The 18,670-nt window shown below is 45.5% G+C and overlaps 1 protein-coding gene across 1 annotated transcript; it reads right to left on the bottom strand.

Annotated features, from left to right (window-relative positions):
* On the bottom strand, positions 1-17,177 carry LOC135825197 (uncharacterized). Its single transcript, XM_065337931.1, has 9 exons — positions 16,922-17,177; positions 14,099-14,317; positions 10,964-11,104; positions 10,378-10,509; positions 9,400-9,522; positions 7,993-8,183; positions 6,845-6,931; positions 2,149-2,235; positions 1-463 (listed from the first exon to the last, which is right to left on the bottom strand). The coding sequence occupies exons 1-9, from the start codon at positions 17,055-17,057 to the stop codon at positions 29-31; spliced, it is 1,551 nt and encodes a 516-aa protein (XP_065194003.1). The 5' UTR covers positions 17,058-17,177; the 3' UTR covers positions 1-28.
* Positions 17,178-18,670: the final 1,493 nt, after the last annotated feature.

Genomic DNA, 18,670 nt, shown 5'->3' with positions numbered 1-18,670 from the left:
GGGGGCAGAGGGATTTGGAGGCAAACGTCTAGTTCTGTTGGTTATTGCAAAGTTCTTCGATATGCAGAGTGGATGTGATGGTACCCGAACCATGGTAGTAACCCAGGGAAGAGGTGGATGTAGTGCATTGTGCCTCTATGTGTGTAGAGAAGGACAGCGGACCTGAAGTGTTGATATTGCAAATACCACTCACAACACCAGCATCTATTTGATAGTGGGGTGTTGAACCAGAGCTTCCACTTCTGATCGGGGCTGGATCTGAACAGTCACTGCCGTTGATACGCACTGACACCTTCACACAATGCCACTGAGTGTTCCCATGATAAAATCCAATAGAGGTTGTGTACACCACTCTGATAACAGTGTCAGGTCTAGTCTTGTTGAACACGACTCCACTGAACGGGGTCCTACTATTACTACTCGATGTCTTCATTGTAAATGTCTTCCAGGATACAATTCCACACTGCAAAAGACCAAGAATTATATTGCAAATATGCACAAGATATGAGCATAATTAAATTTTACCCAATTTGTGGCAAGCGATTGTGATGTTATTTAGCCAGGACGATGTTGAGTAGCCGTTTTCACTGCAGTAAGTCCAGGAATAGGGTTTACTGGGTGTTAGCAGCCGTCGTGAGTTCCATTAGGGAATGAAACTCCCGGCTGAAGCTTGGCCAGCCTTCGCATAAGTTGCTCCATAATGATGAGACGAAACAATGAATGCATGTATATACGATCTAGGACAGAACCAAGGTTGAGGATATTTTTGAAGAAAGCTGAAAGTTGTGTTGAGGAACAAAACGTTGAACACTCTACGAAAGTAAACTGCAACAAATGTTTTGGACACGAGAATATACTCTTTTTGTTTACTTGGACTTAAACTCCGGAATAGACACAGAGGTGAGGTAGTGCTGGGAGACAGCTAAAACAATACTTCTGAAGTAATAAGCAGTTATACCTAAGAGATCATCAATGGACCAGACTACCAATCTCTCCCGGCCTTAGCCCGTCATGAAACTGTTAAGCACAAGCCAGGTAGACTGTGTGTAGGCAGTGGAGACGTCCAGCGGAACAGTTTACACAACAACTGCCAAACTGTCACAATCTTATTGTTATCCTCTTTGATATTGCTACATAATTATAGTCATATAGGTACAATTTGTTCACATCTTGCCACTGCCAGTTTGTTTCCTGTCGAGCGTTCTCATTGGTTTTGTAGGTGTGTTTCACTCTTTATAACCTGATTCATGGCATGTTTAGGTTTTCGTTCACTTGGAATAATCCTGGAACTAAGTTGAAACTGGTACACGCAGCAGTAACGACCACTAGACATTGTACAATTACAAGAACAGTTGTGGAAAAATTGTGGTTTTACCTAATATAGGCTTTACTACGACTGTGGAAAAAAACTGGCAAAGCAGCATCAAGGAGAGCCCTCGTTTCAACATTCACTTGCAAGGGGCATAGTCTGCACCAGTTGACTCGGGAAAACAGGGCATGCCTTCAAAATGAGCTTGGAAGAAAATGTATATAAGGTTTTTTGCTGACATAATTATACGCCACATGCCATGTACTGCTCTTTTCTCTCCGAAACTCAACACTTGCAAGCCAGATATGAAAGAAAGATATGGATTGATCGAAGGACAGATTTACCATCACTGTGGATAAGAGTCATATTGTAGCTCAGTTGGTTAGAGCATTGCTCGCGAATAGCAAGGTCCCTGGTTCGAGTCCCGGTGATGTGACTGATGATTTTTCTTTCTTTAATATCTGGCTTGCAAGTGTTGAGTTTCGGAGAGAAAAGAGCAGTACGAGGCATGTGGCCTCTAATTTCCTAAAACTTTAAAATTCTCCGTTAAGTCCAAATTTGACATAATTATACGTATCAACATATCCGATTACCTGCCGGTATCAAGTCTACTCTGCATCTCATTTAAACCTGCTTCACGCCTTCCAACAAAGTTACCCCTACTCAGTACAGTCACTTAAGGCTCTCCTTTTTGGACTCTCTTGACTTTAATCTCTCCCTCTGAGGCTAGTCACTTGAATTGATTAGACGCCGAGGCCTCGTAAGTCATTTCTAGGACAGCACTTCTAAGTCTTATTGCGTGTATTTATTACAGTGCATGACAGAAATGCTTAACTAACCTTCTTTCTTTCCTCCTGCAGAGTAGCATTGATAGATGCAATCTGCTCAACAGAATGTTGCTTCATTAACTTGAAGTGTTGCTTCGTCTGTTGGAAAAGATTTGAAGAAAGATCAGATAGACACTAACCCTTTTTCTTTGGTGTTTTTCAAATATTCTCATTCATTTTTAATACTGGCATGAAGTACAGACACTTAGATAAATATGTGCATGTTCCAGTCCGAGGATTTAAGTTGCGTAATAGACACTGTCATTCTGTAATGTGTGAAAGGCCAAAGATTATGTGAAAAAGTCGATGTTTGACGACTTGAGCCAGACTGTCATTTGGAACGTACATGACTGTATCTCTGGTTATCCCCATCCCTCACACAAACAAGTCAACAAAGAGGCATCTTTGGATTGAGGAGTGCTGGTTTCGAAACAACTGGTTTGAAGCTCAAAGTAGAGCTGGTGTTAGCTCAGAGCAGAGCTGCTGTTAGCTCAGAGCAGAGCTGCTGTTAGCTCAAATCAGAGCTGCTGTTAGCTCAAAGTAGAGCTGCGGTTAGCTCAAAGTAGAGCTGCGGTTAGCTCAAAGTAGAGCTGCTGTTAGCTCAAAGTAGAGCTGCGATTAGCTCAAAGTAGAGCTGCTGTTAGCTCAAAGTAGAGCTGCTGTTAGCTCAAAGTAGAGCTGCTGTTAGCTCAAGGTAGAGCTGCTGTTAGCTCAAAGTAGAGATGCTGTTAGCTCAAAGTAGAGCTGCGGTTAGCTCAAAGTAGAGCTGCTGTTAGCTCAAAGTAGAGCTGCTGTTAGCTCAAAGTAGAGCTCCGGTTAGCTCAAAGTAGAGCTGCTGTTAGCTCAAAGTAGAGCTGCTGTTAGCTCAAAGTAGAGCTGCTGTTAGCTCAACGTAGAGCTGCAATGCTAAATGGATGTAATATAGCGCAAGGCAGAGCCGCAGCAAATAGCTAGATAACACCAGTTGTGAGAGTGGACCCATGAAACCAGCACTCCGTTAGCTAAGCACTATTGACGCACAGCAAGGGTCAATTAATGTCAGCACAGGCAAGCATTGCGCAGCTAGAGTTCAGTAGCTCATTACTCACCAGAGTTGGGGATCATGGCATCCATGGCACGGCAGCAAGCCGGGACGATAACTGGCGCTATGCGCTTGTTGTAGTCCGGATGTAGCATAGACACGCATCGCTCTTTCCACTGACCTGCCACTCGGAAGAAGGAGTCGGGGGCACTAGCCATAGCAGCGGTGGTGGCTGCACCAATGTGGACCGAATGCCCGGAGTAGTTCGACTGGGATGGTACACCGGCCGCAGCGACAAGAGACCATACTGTTACTGTGAATGACTGCCTGGTCAGCTGCTGTCTGTTCGAGAGTACGAACAAGAGTTGCTCCGGTCCCTCGCGACGAGTCACAAATGGGTAGCTAACAATGGCACGGACCGGGCAGTACGGCGGTACAGACGGGCCAATGTCACTAGTAACGCCTTTACCGAATGGGTCCGTCTTGGATGAAAGCAGGAAGAGTTGCAGGCGTCCGTCACCAGGGGAGCTAGTACAGCCCCGTGTGATGCCATTAGTGAATTCAGCGCACCGAAGAAATCCGAAGAAGCAGCATGGCGGCTTGGTAGAGCAGCTTGTCATGGCCATTCAGGATACTACTTTTCCGGCGTGCATCCGTCAGGTGTCGTAGGATTGGCATAGTTATAGGAAGGCGAGGGGTGAGTGCAGCCGTACCATGGCATCGCTGGATGCCCTTCAACACCCTCTTCAGAAGCCACGCATCTACTAAGGGGCCGGCAAACCCATTCTCAAGGTGGGCTTTATGCACCGCACTCGCATACACAGATACAGTTCAGGGCACGCTGATCATAGTTCGCGCATGAATGTGTGTCCAGGAACGATGACTCGGGCAGCAAAAGTGAGCTTCCCAGGAGGGACTCGAGTTGACGCTGGCCGATGCTGCGCTCGCTGATAGTAGCCATGAGTGGCGCACGGATCTCGGACAGCTTGTCCTCTGGTAGCCGAGCTTCGTGGCGCTCGCAGTCTAGGACAATACCAAGGAAGGTCAATGATGGTGATGGCCCTTCGAGCTGGGATGGAGCAAAGAGAAGTGCTGAGATACGTGAACGCCCGGAGGGGGATGGTGAGTTGCTGGTTGGCTGCAGCCAAACCAGTGGAGATATCAAGAAAGTCATCGAGGTAGTGAAGCCGGTGATCTATAGCAAACTCGTGCTGCATGATCCAGTTGACTGCTGTGGCTACTCAGTCAAAGACGGCTGGGCTGGAGCGGAGGCCGAAAGGCAGAAAGCGCTCGTAGTAGTAGGAGCCTTCCCAGCGAAGTCCTGACGGCAGACTGGGATCTGCCGAAATGCACTGCGTACATCGAGCTTGGACAAATACACAGGCTGTGGGCATGACATGATGATGTTTATCGCGTTATCAATGCTCGGGTAGTGCAGAGAGAGCGGCTCGGCAGGAATGCTGTCGTTCGCGCCGGTGCCTTCCGGACTAGACAGATGGTGGATCATTCGCGGCTTGCCGTTCTTTTTCGGGATGGCACCAATACCAGAGCGGCGCATGAACTGAAATGGAGGTGACGGAAATGGGCCTGTGGTCTCGCTGCGGGCGCAGGAAGCAGCTAATTGCTCGGATATAAATGCCGAGTGAGTGAAAGCCAATGGTAGATTATTAGAGAAAACCGAAATGTCGTGTTGGCCGGCAGATCCAAGAGTAAAGCCACGGCGCCGGCCATGGAGAACATACGCAACACATGATTGATCTGAGTGGTTACGTAACAGGCGGGCAAAGTGGTCAGCTAGCAGTGTGGTGTCTGCAGAGTGTATAGGAAAGAAGCTACGTACCGAGTCAAGCGATCCAGTAGCCATTCTGCTAGGAGCGGCGGGGTGGCCGATTGGCTCCGCGCTGCTGCTGGTTGCACATGATGCATGGGTGGTCCTTGCCGCACTGGCTGCAGGTGTGGGAGAAGCGGCACGACGACAAAGAACAGCGACCTCCATTGAAGTTGCGGCAGATTTCTTGGCCGTCGCTGGTATGGTTGCGACCACTGGAGGTAAATGCTGCTGGCTTCGGGACGAAAAGGACACAAACCGCCTCTGGATGGACCGTCTTACATTGAGCGCATTTTGGGTGTGCATGGCCTGTGACAGCTATCTGCCATAGGTTCACGTCGATGGTGTCCAACCTCTTCGTGCCTGGTTACTGGGCCACGAGCATCTGCAGCTGGCGGTCGTACTCTAGCCACGCACTTGGGAAGAACTGGCGGTTAGCAGTCAGGATCAACTGCTGGTACGCAATCAGTTCAGCAGTGCGGTGTAGGGCAGCAGCCGTGATAACAGACATGTATGTGGTCCATGCCTCGAGCCGGGTAGCTACATGTGTAATTATCGTGAACCTTGCGACGCACCTGCTTCGCGTCATCCGACTCAACGATATTTAGCTGGCTATCGTTATTCAGGCTGTGCACCAGCCGGAATGTTGGGCCGGAAGTGTGCAAGAATTTCAGGCAACAAACTTGAAAAATCTACGAACTCCCCTCGCAAGATACGTTCTTGCACAGCCTTGGGCACAGCTGGTGCAGGTGGCTGATCGGGTGGGTTACAGGAGCTTGGCCTGGCGTAGTGGCGGCAGCTGCCGCATTGCCTTGGCCTTGGGTGAGGAGCGGCACAATGCTCTCCGATAATAATAAAATGGCGGCGGACAAAGCCGACTACACCTCGTCCCGTACGGGAGCGCAGAGATCAGTTGAGCCCGCGTCACCTGAGCTGGCGGAGGAGGCATCGGTGCACGTCGGGCTTCTGGGCTCGTGAGCCGTGTCCGCACTGTCAGGTTGCTGGTTCTCCTGGCCGGAGCAGACCTCACTACCAAGGGCTAGTTCTAGTAGTTGTGCCAGCAAACGGTCCTGTAAAATACTTTTACTAAGCTTCCTTTCGGATTCAAGCCGCGCTGAGAAGGCTCGCCGCGGAGGGCTTGGCAAGGCATTGCCTTGACAGTGTCGACAGTAAGGTCAGACATACTGAAGAAATACAGTGTCGAGGTGACACTCGGGCTGGCAGCAAAGCTACGAAAGGAAAAGAAACACTGCTGAAGCACGATCCGTTGTCTGGAAGAGCACAACGGGGCAAGCAAGATTTGTTTTTCTTTTCCGCAAAAATGGGCTGGTGCCATTTGTGATTACGCAGCAAAACAAAGCGCATGACGTCAGTCTTGAATGCAGTACAAAGCAATGCAGTGCAGTGTGTGCGCTAGTTCGGATTGTTGCTAACAAGTACTAGCACAGCTAGTACACCAATATCTCGACAAAAACTACCGAATGTGTGCTCTGGTTGATTTCTTTTTTTGTTTGGTGGCAGGTACAAGCTTGTCCTGCCATCTGAGCAAGCAGCCGGGTAAGTTGTTGCCCTTTTGGCCAATTGAGCATTGAATTCTGCTTGGAAGGATTTTGGAAACTCTGTTGTGAGTCAAGGTTGATTATGATCTCTTGGCCTGGATGTATGGAACACGCAGGGGTGCAGTGGTTTGGATTTCCATACTGTTAGCACATTATTGCAGTTCTGCTCTCCTCCAGTATCACCTGCTACAAGGACCTGTGACATCATGTGCCAGCTGATCTGCTCTGAATAACTGAATCCCAAGCGAACGGTACGACATGCACCTTTCATATCTAGGAAACACTGCATTGCTTTCCTACCTTCTGTCCTTCCTCCGTCAAAGTGGCATTGATTGCAGCAAACTGTTGAGCAGAATGTAGCTCCATGTTCTTGAGGTGTTGCTTTGTCTGTGAGAAGGAGTTCAAGTAAAATGAATTAGACTCAAATATACCAGGAATTTGCTTGCCCAGAGATAGCTTGACTATACACTCACTCAGGTTGTCTGAGTATGCAAAAGTGTTCATTGCCTAGCTACCGATTTGGATCATTTCCATTAGCTGTAGCTCTGGGAGAAAAGTACTCTTTAACGTCAATGCAGACACCGGGTCCTGTGTCTGCTCTTCCGAGAGGTCACAAGTTACACTATTCTCAAAATTTTATTGTCTCACGGATGACGTAGGTGTGGGACCTTCCCAAAACTCGACTGATTTTAAATCAGGCTGAGTACCAAGAACTGATTCAACTTTCTACAGAAAAAGTCACGTGAGTGACATGATATCACGAGTTCAAATCCTTACTGGACATTCTACTGGTTACAAACAAACAACGACATCCTACTGTGTTGTACATGTATGATCACGTGTCACTTGTTCAGTAGCTGAGTCTGCGACTCAGTTTTCAGACTGACTAAATCTCACCAGGTGTTTGAGATATTTCAAGCGGATAGGGGCACATTCACACACACAGAGGCTTGGATGCCTTGTAGTACGAAACCAGTGAAATACTGCATTGGTACGCTTACCCTTTAAACATCTATGGCCCAAATGAAGCCAAAACAAAATATCCGTCCGGTTAGACACTACGGGAAGTTGAGGCATTTTTGTACTTCATATATTCGATCATTCTGTGGTTCGTTATTATGATCACCTATGATCGCCGCTGATAATACATCTGCAATAATATTGCTGCTTTACATATGGCCACTTGGATTGGACTTCTTATAGTAGAAGTTTTTGATAACAGTTTCCCTTCCCTTCTTCTCCTGTGCTTCCTGGGATAAGTTCAATGATTTCATCTCCTCCTCAAAGGAGAGGAGTTTAACCTTGTTCTGCAAATACAGCGCAAACCAATATCCTGTGTGAAAAGAGCCAAAAGAGTACTGCTACATATGGCTGTAGAGTGTCAGAAAAGTTGTTGATTGTGATCAGATATTTAAAAACCAAACGAGAAAGCCACAAGAGATTGTCACCTGAATTTCCATTTGATCCACCTTCGTCTTCTGCTGGACAAATATGGTTGTCAGAACTTTCATGTCGGAGAGTAGTTTATTGATTTGAAGATCCCTTTCTTCCAGTTTCTCTTCCAGCTGCTTGTTGTAGGTTTTAACCGCTTCGATTTGGTAGCAAAGCTCGCTGTTTGCAGATGATCCACACAGGTCAACTAGAACAGGTGAAAGCAGAGCAAAATCTCCCAAGAATATCAACTGTTATCTCGGGTCCGTCCGTAATTATCCATCACTACCAAACGAAACACATTGTATTTAGGCGTGTGTAGGACTGCTGTGTCCCTGTGAGCGTACTCAGTAGGAATCAACAGACGTTTAGTCCGGCTGAATGTGAAATGGTATGCAGCTTTAAAAGCATCCAAAAGTGATATCGGTATGTTATGTCTTTGGAGCTGGAAACGACCACATTGCCCGATTCAGACCTTTCCAATGAGCCTCATATCTAGGAGGTCCAACAAGGTATGGAAAATGGGGTTCGATTTTGTTCCATGACGTGAATGCAGTTTTTGAAACGAGGTTAAGTGCGTTGACAACCCAATCGCCCTGGGAATACGAGGCCAACAGTGAACATGTCTCAACCCTTTCAGTCAGTTACCATGCTCAAAAGAAAATCCCGTTTGCATTTCCTTCAAGTCCATTTGGCACATCTCTACTCACGGATAGTGCAGTTCAAGGTTTTGACGATCCCTAGAAAGGACTGCCATCCGGAGCACACGAAGCACAAGAAGCGTGTGTTCCTAGTTGGAACAATCAACTTCATGACTATTACCGCCGAAGTCGCAACTTCTAAGTTCGTATTGTTGTCCCTCACGCGGACGTGCGACTAATTGTTGGAGGTGACAGCGTTGCGAATAGCTATACTGGCTCTCAACGTAGGTTTATCACAACTCCATGAGCGACTCTGACTCACGCTGCTACCTGGAGCTTCACGAGGTGTTTGTCGCGCTGGAAACAAAGCGTCTCTGTAAGTTTGTATCCCTGGTGATGGTTTGGCCTGGAGAGCAGTATATAAGTGGTGCTTTTCAGGCACAATCTTCCTCAGCCTACTCAAGCTCAACTGATGAGGGGTGAATTCCCCGAAACACCGTGTATTGAGCAGGGAGTGGTGCTTTCTTGCAGGTTTGCCGAGTGGAAGGCGCGACGTGCTCCTCGTGTGCTCCGGATGGCAGTCGTGAGTCAGTCAAGTGTCAAGTTCGGCAAGAAGCGTGTGTTCCTAGTTGGAACAATCAACTTCATCTCTGTAGTCTGTCCACGAATATTGAACTTCTGTGTTCCTGTCCTTTCTGGCCTCCAAAATACACTGTATGTCTGCGGTTTCCTAGACCTGTCAAACTATACTGCATTCGACGCCATCAACAGTATGACACTTACCTTGGCAGTTAGTACCATCTCCCTTGTACCCAGATTGACAGTAACAAGAGTATGAACCAACAGTGTTATTACACATTGCATGTTCATTACACTCATGTACACCATCTGTACATTCATCTAGATCTGGAAAGAGAATGTGAATAAAGGGAAAAGTCCGGGTATTCAACCAGTGCAATATACACATGACAGTGCTGGAAGGATGGGAGGTAGTCGTCCAAACTGTTATCATTAGCCACTGTTCAGTTTCGGTACTAGGAGCATAACTTGAAATCATATTCGGATGAATAAGCAAAATCATGATCATAAGAGAACTCGTGGCCGCATCATACTGCTGCTACACTTCAACTGAACGCAGGAGTATTTTTAATAGCTCACACGATGAACTCTTTTGCTGAAACTAGCAACATCGCGATTACCACAGCTAACTAACAAAAGTGTCTGCTAATGCTTGGCTTCATTTGCTCTCTGTCTCTTTCTCTCTCTCTCTCTCTCTCTCTCTCTCTCTCTCTCTCTCTCTCTCTCTCTCTGTCTAGATATTTATAATGACACCAATAATATTCAACATTTTGAAGGACGCTTCACGCAGCTTCATTGCACTTGACAATAATATTTTAGACAAATGACCCTCCGTATGTATGGCAGTTTATAGCCGAGCCCGACAAAAGTCTTGATCTCAAAGGCTTTTGTAACAGTAGACAATGCTCAGTGATCATAGAGGAAAACTGGAGCAGTTAAATGGGATTCAATGGGACTGCAGGGTATGACATTCCATGACACAGTAGGAAATACGAAGTTTGCTTCAATGTTGCCAGGACAAGTATGAATGAGGCTGCCTCCAATTTTAGCCATAACACGCCCAGCGACGTGCCTTTACTTGGCCTCATTGCCGGATTTCCCCAGTGAGTGGTTGCTATATTGAATTTGGCTTCGATTGGTTGCCCAGTTGGCAATGCCAACACATGCTCCCCGGTAACTCACCATTACACAAGCGTCCATCGGCTTTGAATCCCGTGTTGCATTCACACCCAAATGATCCATGAAAATTATAGCAAGTTGCCACAGCGGGTTGGTCACAGTTGTTCAAGTCTGGTTGACTACACTCATCTATGTCTGCACGTTCATGGAGTGTGGACAAACATACAAAGAAATGCTTACTGATGAGCTGAGGTGCTAATTACTTGCAGAAGTGATGGATACAACGAGGACAGGGGCAGAACACACAAGTTAGCGAGGGAAAAGGCTACTTATTAACTGTTCAACGCTGAGTTCCATTGAAATTCACCAAACTTCTACTGTATTAGCTCACTTATGAAATGAAAATACACCAATAGCCTTTCATTCATAATATCTTTCCTTTGTAGTGTGATGACGATCTCTGATGATTCTCACATAAAAACGACGTTCCAATCGTTTAAAAAAAGATTGTTCCATTGTTCTCTTGGTATGAGTGCACTCACTTTGCTTTCATCAATGTTTACATTTTGTTGCTTTTGTTGTACAAAATGAAGGGAAGCCCTTTACAAAGGGTTTCGCTTCTTTTTCGATGATCCTGCATGACACTCACCTGCATCACACCTCCTTCCAGTCAAACCAGCGGGACAAATACAAACAGCAAATTGCTGTGTAGTGTTGAACACACATTCTCCAGAGACTGAGCAAGGTAGGCGACTTGTGAAGTCAGCTGTGGGGCACTCTGGCGTTCGATCTGGATACAATTTGAGCGAAGGCAGAGCAGATGTCAGGAAAGAAAATTAGCAAACTATTCGGCAATTCCAAATTGATGTCACAGCAATACTGAACCTAGGAGAAGGCAGTGCATTGCCCCTGGTTTTTATTGGGCTATCCTGAAATATCCTATGCATTCGTTCTGATGTCTTCAGTCATTATCGGAGTCTTATATCCTCTAATCAGAAGTGGTTTTCCTAATTGTGACTTAACTCCTGCATTTGTGATCATGATAATCCTCTGGAAATTTTCAGCAGCAAGCGCTTCCGCCCGTACAGTAGCACCCTCACTTAGCTCCTGTCATGTTGTATTTCTCGCGAAATATTTTCAGTTGCAAATATGGCATCGGGTGTGTTCTTTATTGTCGCTTCTTTTCCTGACTTCTTCAGTCAGTTTTGAGTCTCACCAGTGTCCCTGCCCTCCCACCCTTCATTTCTTTGAATATTATCATGGCTTTTAACACTGTTTGCAGTGATGTGCTTGCCATGCCTACATGATGCCTAATCGCCATTGGGGATATACACCCGTTTTTTTCCTCACAACTGCGTCCGTAGTCGCGAGGGTTTTTTTCCCGGCTGGCTAGGTCCAGGAAAATTAATCTGACGGTCCCAATTGGTTCTGCATCATGGCCTATTTTTGCTATCCACTGGCACGCCTATTCTATCTGAGACACTCTGTTCTCAGTCCTTGCTTCCATACCTCACTCGTTATCCGGTTCACATCTGGCTGCGGCCAACTACCCTTCACTGTGTATGTTGTCGCTATTGCTGTCTATGTCTCTGTGTATGCCAGTATATGTGCAGCGAGAAATGTCTGGCATAGCTTGTTGGTAAGTTACATCGATTAGCTTGTGGCACATACTTGACATGACAAGGGAACTTATTTGCTTGATTCGACGTCAGTTTTGTACCAGCTGAGCTCATGAAGCAATCTCCTATTTATGGAGTCGAGTAATGCTGATAAATGCATGGCGGAAGCTTAATAACTACTATTGAGGTCTGCATGTAGGGAACATACGTCACAATGAAGCGGAGCTACCTGGCCATCCATGTGTATGCGCATTTTAACACTGACATCTAGCGATAACGTGCTTTTCAAATAACAAAAAAGAATTGTCGTGAAAACATTTTGACTTTGTGACTCGTTAGACTTTCCGGTTTTACAGCATACAAGTCTGTAGGCGCACGCCATTGTTCAGGGTTACAGAAGGAATGTGATTGCCATATTATCCAGCTTGGGGGGAAGCACTTGTGTGTGTGTGTGTGTGTGTGTTTGTCAGTGCGCGTGTGTGTGCGTGTGTGTGTGTGCATGTGTGTGCGCGCGCATGTGTGTGTAAGCTTGTTTGGATGCGATAACTTCACTTTGTCTTCTATAGAAAAATAGACATCTGAAGACTATTTGGACACAAATCGCGATAAACAATATATTTGAGAAATGTTGAGATTTAGAGCTTAGTATGCTCAGAAGGTTCAGGGGCACATTCCAACCTGACTATAACCGCATGCACTTCACAACTGGTAACACATAATGGATTCCCGTTTTGAGTCTTTCCCTCAAACCAGTTAACATAATGGATTTATAATCAAACCGCAACTATCTTTGTTGATCATTTTCCGAAAAAAGGTGAATGGGGTACTATTTGTGCTGGTACTCGTTAGCAACAATCCGAACTAGCGCACACACTGCACTGCATTGCTTTGTACTGCATCCAAGACTGACGTCATGCGCTTTGTTTTGCTGCGTAATCACAAATGGCACCCAGCCTCGTTTCGCTGAAAAGAACAAACAAATCTTGCTTGCCCTGTTGTGCTCTTCCAGACAACGGATCGAGCTTCAGCAGTGTTTCTTTTCCCACCATCCCTCCCTATCCAACTTATTGAAACCATCATTATAATTATCGTACCCACTAATCGGGTCCACTCTCACAACTGGTGTTATCTAGCTATTTGCTGCGACTCTGCCTTGCGCTATAACGTGATTACATTCATTTAGCATTGCAGCTTACGTTGAACTAACAGCAGCTCTACTTTGAGCTAACAGCAGCACTACTTTGAGATAACAGCAGCTCTACTTTGAGTTAACAGCAGCTCTACCTTGAGCTAACAGCAGCTCTACTTTGAGCTAACGCAGCTCTACTTCAAGCTAACAGCAGCTCTACTTTGAGCTAACCGCAGCTCTACGTTGAGCTAATGGTAGCTCTACTTTGAGCTAACAGCAGCTCTACTTTGAGCTAACCGCAGCTCTACTTTGAGCTAACCGCAGCTCTACTTTGAGCTAACCACAGCTCTAGTCTGAGCTAAAAGCAGCTCTACTCTGAGCTAACAGCAGCTCTACTTTGAGCTGACAGCAGCTCTACTCTGAGCTAACAGCAACTCTACTTTGAGCTTCAAACCAGTTGTTTCGAAACCAGCACTCCTCAATCCAAAGATGCCTCATTGCTGACTTGTTTGTTTGAATGATGGGGCTGAATGGGTATAACATCTTAAAGGGGAAGTAAGCCTGAAATCAAATTTTCGCCAGATGTAGTCTTCGGGGTGCTGAGTCGAATGGTCCTGGTCCGAGGAATCTGACACGCTCCCTTCCTCCTGTATTCCCAATTGAACTCGAGCACTTCTACCGAAACTGGGTGACTGAGCCCTACTAGATGGGGATTTGTATGCAAAATGTCACTGAAAGCGCCATGTCGTTCTTATAAAAGCACGGATGACCACGATTGGCCCATATGTTGTAGCCGTTTGGACGCTGAGTCGACTAGTTTTGGTCCGAAAAGGCTGTAATGCAGCGTTTGGCCCTTATGCCCAATCGAACATGGCCGAACAAGCGGTCACGTGCTGCTGCGTACACCAGTCACCTGGTCACCGCGCCAGCAGGCGACAATCTTCACACCAAGGTTCAAATAAAAGGTTCAACTCGAGTGACAGAAACCCAGTTGTACTTACTCTAAGATTGTGCAGAAATAACAAGGTCTACTTACGGATGCAGTGTTTGAGGTCTGCTGCAAGCTGCGGTGCGTAACCCAAGAGGAGACTTAAGAAGAATTGCTCTTGGTGCTTGACAACCTTCTCATCTAACATTGCTTGAATGGCAGCTGGTGTGTTGGGAATGGTGAGAGCTCTTGCACGACTGGAGTTGGCAATCAGTAGCCATTCCGTCATGCAGCTGGTGTCTTCAGTGACCATCGCAGCTGGTGTATCTATTGACAGAGCGACAAAATATTGGAAATTGGAAGTTTGAAGATCAAAAAATTGAAATAAGGTAGGCACAGCCACAATCAAGAATTAGTGTAATATGCCGTCACGGCTATGTCTTCACACTCTAGGGCTAAGCGTGTAGTTTTCTCCAATCCAAAATAGAGCTTGTGTGCAGTCACTTCTCATCCTTCTGCGGGACTACGGGAGTATAATCAATACTTCAAGTATAGGCATAGCCGCGTGTACATGTAATACCGGTGTGCCGCGGCCACAGATTAGTTTAGGATGAAAGGCTTCAATGAAAGGAGAGAGGAGAGAAAGAAACGGGAGTAGTGGATCAAAGGTCAAGACTTTAAACAGACGGTTTTTGCCAAGTTCTAGTATCCGTGCATTGCTAGGATATCACCAAGATTGAACCACCTAAGACAGGAATGTCAGTCCTACTTGGAGTTTAATGGTGAACTATCATCAAGATTCCGGATGCAAACACATTAAAACCAAGTATTGATTTCAGAAGTAATGATACGAAAGGCTTCATCCGATCTACAACTTTGTCTCTTCGTGCGCTAATATGTTTCCCTCATGTTGCGTGGTGATGTCTGAGGCATTCATACTTTCTGTAGCTCTTATCAAACTATTGTGTCTGTATAGATAATACCTGTTCCAGTGCCTGTAAGACGTATCCCCTCATCTCTACCGTCAGGTGCTGCACCTGCCGCTGGATTTATCGGGTGCTTGGGGCCATCTTGACTTCCAATTGGGGAATGGACACGATAATTTACTTTTACTTAATTTGTTATCATCAAGATGATGTTCTGTCCTCATGAAACCCGTAGACTAGTTGTATCCGACTATGCTGACTACAGCGTTACGGTTCTCCAGTCCAAACAGTAAGAACTGGTTTTCAAAATGAAAGTCCACAACTGTGCATCCTGCATTGTTATGTCATATTACCAGGATTACGGTCCTAACCTTCACTAGTAAACACATTACAATCCTAGGTGAGAAATATCTTTTTCCCATTTGCAAATTCATAATGTCAGCTGGTCAGGTTGGCATGATTTCAAAATTATACATGTTTTGATCAATATTTATGCACTTTAGAAAAATGTGGGCACAATGTATCCTATCGAGTCCACCAGCTAAAACAGATTTTGAACGGTCAGACGTGCATAATCTAGCACAAAATCACGTCGGACTGTTCAAAAATCTGGCTTAGTTGGTGGACTCGATCGCACAACTTGTGCACTCACTTTTGCATGCTATAATATTTCCCTTGGTTCACCATCAAAGGTCTTTAAAAATGTATGTACTTTGGATGATAATTGGCGAAATGTTCACGAAGGTACACCGGTTGTGTGGCTACATCTTACATTTTCGTAAAAATAAAATCCGGTGAATACATTAGTTTTACCACGCACTCGCTTCTGAACAGAACAAAATTAATGATGAATTTCAATTCAAACCCTTCTTTTTGCTGCATTTTGTCCAAGACTTATTGTCAATTTTTGCGAAAGGTGAAACGATATCCATGTGAACTAGTGGTGGATCGGTATATAGTACAATAACAAAGCTTCCAATCTCTCTCTTGTGTATGTGTACAATACACAAAAAGCGAGAATTCCCAGAATTCCTAGAGTGCTCAACAGCACAAGTATGGAGCAATACCACAAAGGCAGACGAGAACATATACAAGAGTCCAGATCAGAGTTGGAAAGCTGCGTTTCATTCATACATGTATGGTACGGCTAAGGTAAACCTCAGACAACTGACTCAGTTGTCTGAGGTTTACCTTAGCCCTGCCATGTGCATGAAACGCAGCGTTTCAACGATGATCTAACTGGTTTGCTCTGTTGTCTTGTACATTCTACAATGTACACTGTACATGCATTACTTTCTTGCATGCACTTAGTCGCTGGCTGCTTTGACAGGTTCCTGTCATACAGCTGTCAACAGACCAGCCCTGTGCAGTAGTGAGTTCAGCAGGGGATGCATGACGTTATCAGTTTATGCTTTGGCTCAGAGACCATACAGTCCTGTTAGTGAGTTTTACGCTACAGTGCTGCTGCAGTTATGTACACAAGTCAGTGGACAGCAACAGTTACTGTTTCGCTCTGTTAGAGCTCATCAGCACAGCTCAGAGGACCGAAGCGCAGCTCGTCGCAATGAAATACGTTTCCGTGAAGCAAAGCATTTTTATAAGAGCTCCAAACCCCTTACAGTGGAGACAAAATGCTGTGCAGCTATAACTTCAAGTTAGTCTTGGCCATCATCATACAGCAGCACTTGGATGCATGCCAAATGCTGCTGTATGATAATCAATGAAATGAAAATGGAATTTACAGCCACACCGGCTTCCGCCTCCATTGTATGTTAATACTGATCTACCAATTAGTTCATAGAGCAGTCAGATTTAAGCTGCCCTGACCAATCTGAATGTTTAGTTACTCCTTTAAAATTGTTTCTGACCAGTTATAACAAAATTGAATTGAGTTTCATGCACATCACACCGCTGATTGTCATAAACGTCAACACACACAAGATAACAATGTACATGTACGTCGTCTACAACGTACGTGGTGTTTGACTGTTATCAAACTTCTTACCGCCATCATCCGGCACCACTGGTGTTGGTGAGGCCATAGCCTGTCCACAGTTCACCGTCATCACCAGCAGCAGCAGCAATGGAGCCAGATACAGTAGTAGGCATGCCATGATACTGCCTAGCTGTAGGCTGCGCATAGCTACACCTGATGATCCCAGAGGTTAGTTCGCAGTATCACTATCAGACTAGTGGGTGAGCTATCGGACTCGAGAACACCTGATGATCAACTGGAGAGGAATTGGTTGAGAAACAAGAATTGTGGGCCAGTGAACGTTTTCAGCACCTAATATTCTAACTCACTGCCGCTTATACTCATGTACATATGTTGAGCGGAGTAAAGCTTGAATATGTACATTGCGGCCTTGGCGGCTCCAAATCCGTGCCTGGAACGGCGATCGCGAGTCACCTCACGCCCTAGTAGTGACAACCTGTCTGGTTACAGAACATGACACTGACAGTTTTGCACACAATAAACCAGTCCATGGCTGACAAAGCAACGTTGTCCTACATCACGTATACTCACGCCTGTACACAGTTGAGCATGTCCGTGGTGTTTGCATGCTTGCAGTTGCTAGGTGATGTGTGCTACTCCAAGTACATCTACGAGTCTACTACATAACAAGGTTTATCTAATACTGGTTTTGAACCAGTGTGAGGTTATAATAATAATAATAATAATTATTATTATTATTGCAAATAACGCTGAGTAATTACACGAATGCATAAAAACCAGCATTTGCTTCCGGGAAGGATTCACAAACATAAGACAAAAACACCATGGCTCAATGTAACTGCACATACGAAAAGCAGCATCTATTGTCAAGTTCGAGTGGCAATGTCAGAAAGATGGTAGACTGTTCGGCGTGCACGATGTTCAACCTGCAGGTATTATTATAATAATACCATGTAGTTAATAGTAATGTATTCCAGCTCAACCACATTTGGCGACACCAATATTCCGTTCTACCTACCAATGATCGACACTGACCCACGCTGCTTTCTGGCGTCACGTGGTGATCGCCGCACTGGAAACCGAGTGTCTCTGTACGTTTCCAGGCCTGGTGATGTTTGGAACCACAACATTATACAACCTTGTTGTGGTGCTCTTCGGACAGAATCTTCCTCAGCCCACTCAAGCTCAACTGTTGAAGCGAGGATTCCCGGAAACATGGCCAATTGAGCAGAGAGTGGTGCTTTCCTGGTGAAGTCAAGTCAGCGGGAAAGCGCCAGCTCCGGTGTACGGAGCAACAAACGTTGATATGACTGGAAAAAAAAATTTCGCATGAAAATGATGAATGGATGATGGATGAAGAATGAATTATGTTGAAGTTAAGATGCTATACTGCGCCATTACTAGATGTACTTCTGAAGTAAATAGTAGAACACACATCAGAACTAGTTACAAGTATAGTAACTTTAACATCCAAGACTGTAGCAAGATAATCAGCAGGCTGAAGGTGCAGATCGTCCAAGATCTCAGAGGCATGTCAGTTCTGTGCCTTTTCATTGCACGTTCTGACTGCTTATTATCTTGTTACAATCGTGGATAGTTGTTTCAAAATTAGTTCTCACGTGGTTCCTTCTCTTTTAGATAAATTATTTACTGATGAATGAATGCTTTCACATGAAAATGTTGAATGGTGTTGCCAGGTGGGAACACAACTGAAGAAGATGACCCTCGTCTTACATGTCCTCCTTCGCCTCAGCGCTGAAGGATGCGATCATCCAAAGCAATTACTTGTTGTCTGTT

This window comes from Sycon ciliatum, chromosome 9 (assembly GCF_964019385.1).
Source record: "Sycon ciliatum chromosome 9, ocSycCili1.1, whole genome shotgun sequence".
Lineage (NCBI taxonomy): Eukaryota > Metazoa > Porifera > Calcarea > Leucosolenida > Sycettidae > Sycon > Sycon ciliatum.
Note: the sequence above shows the minus strand (reverse complement) of the source record. Positions and strands in the feature narration are given on the sequence as shown.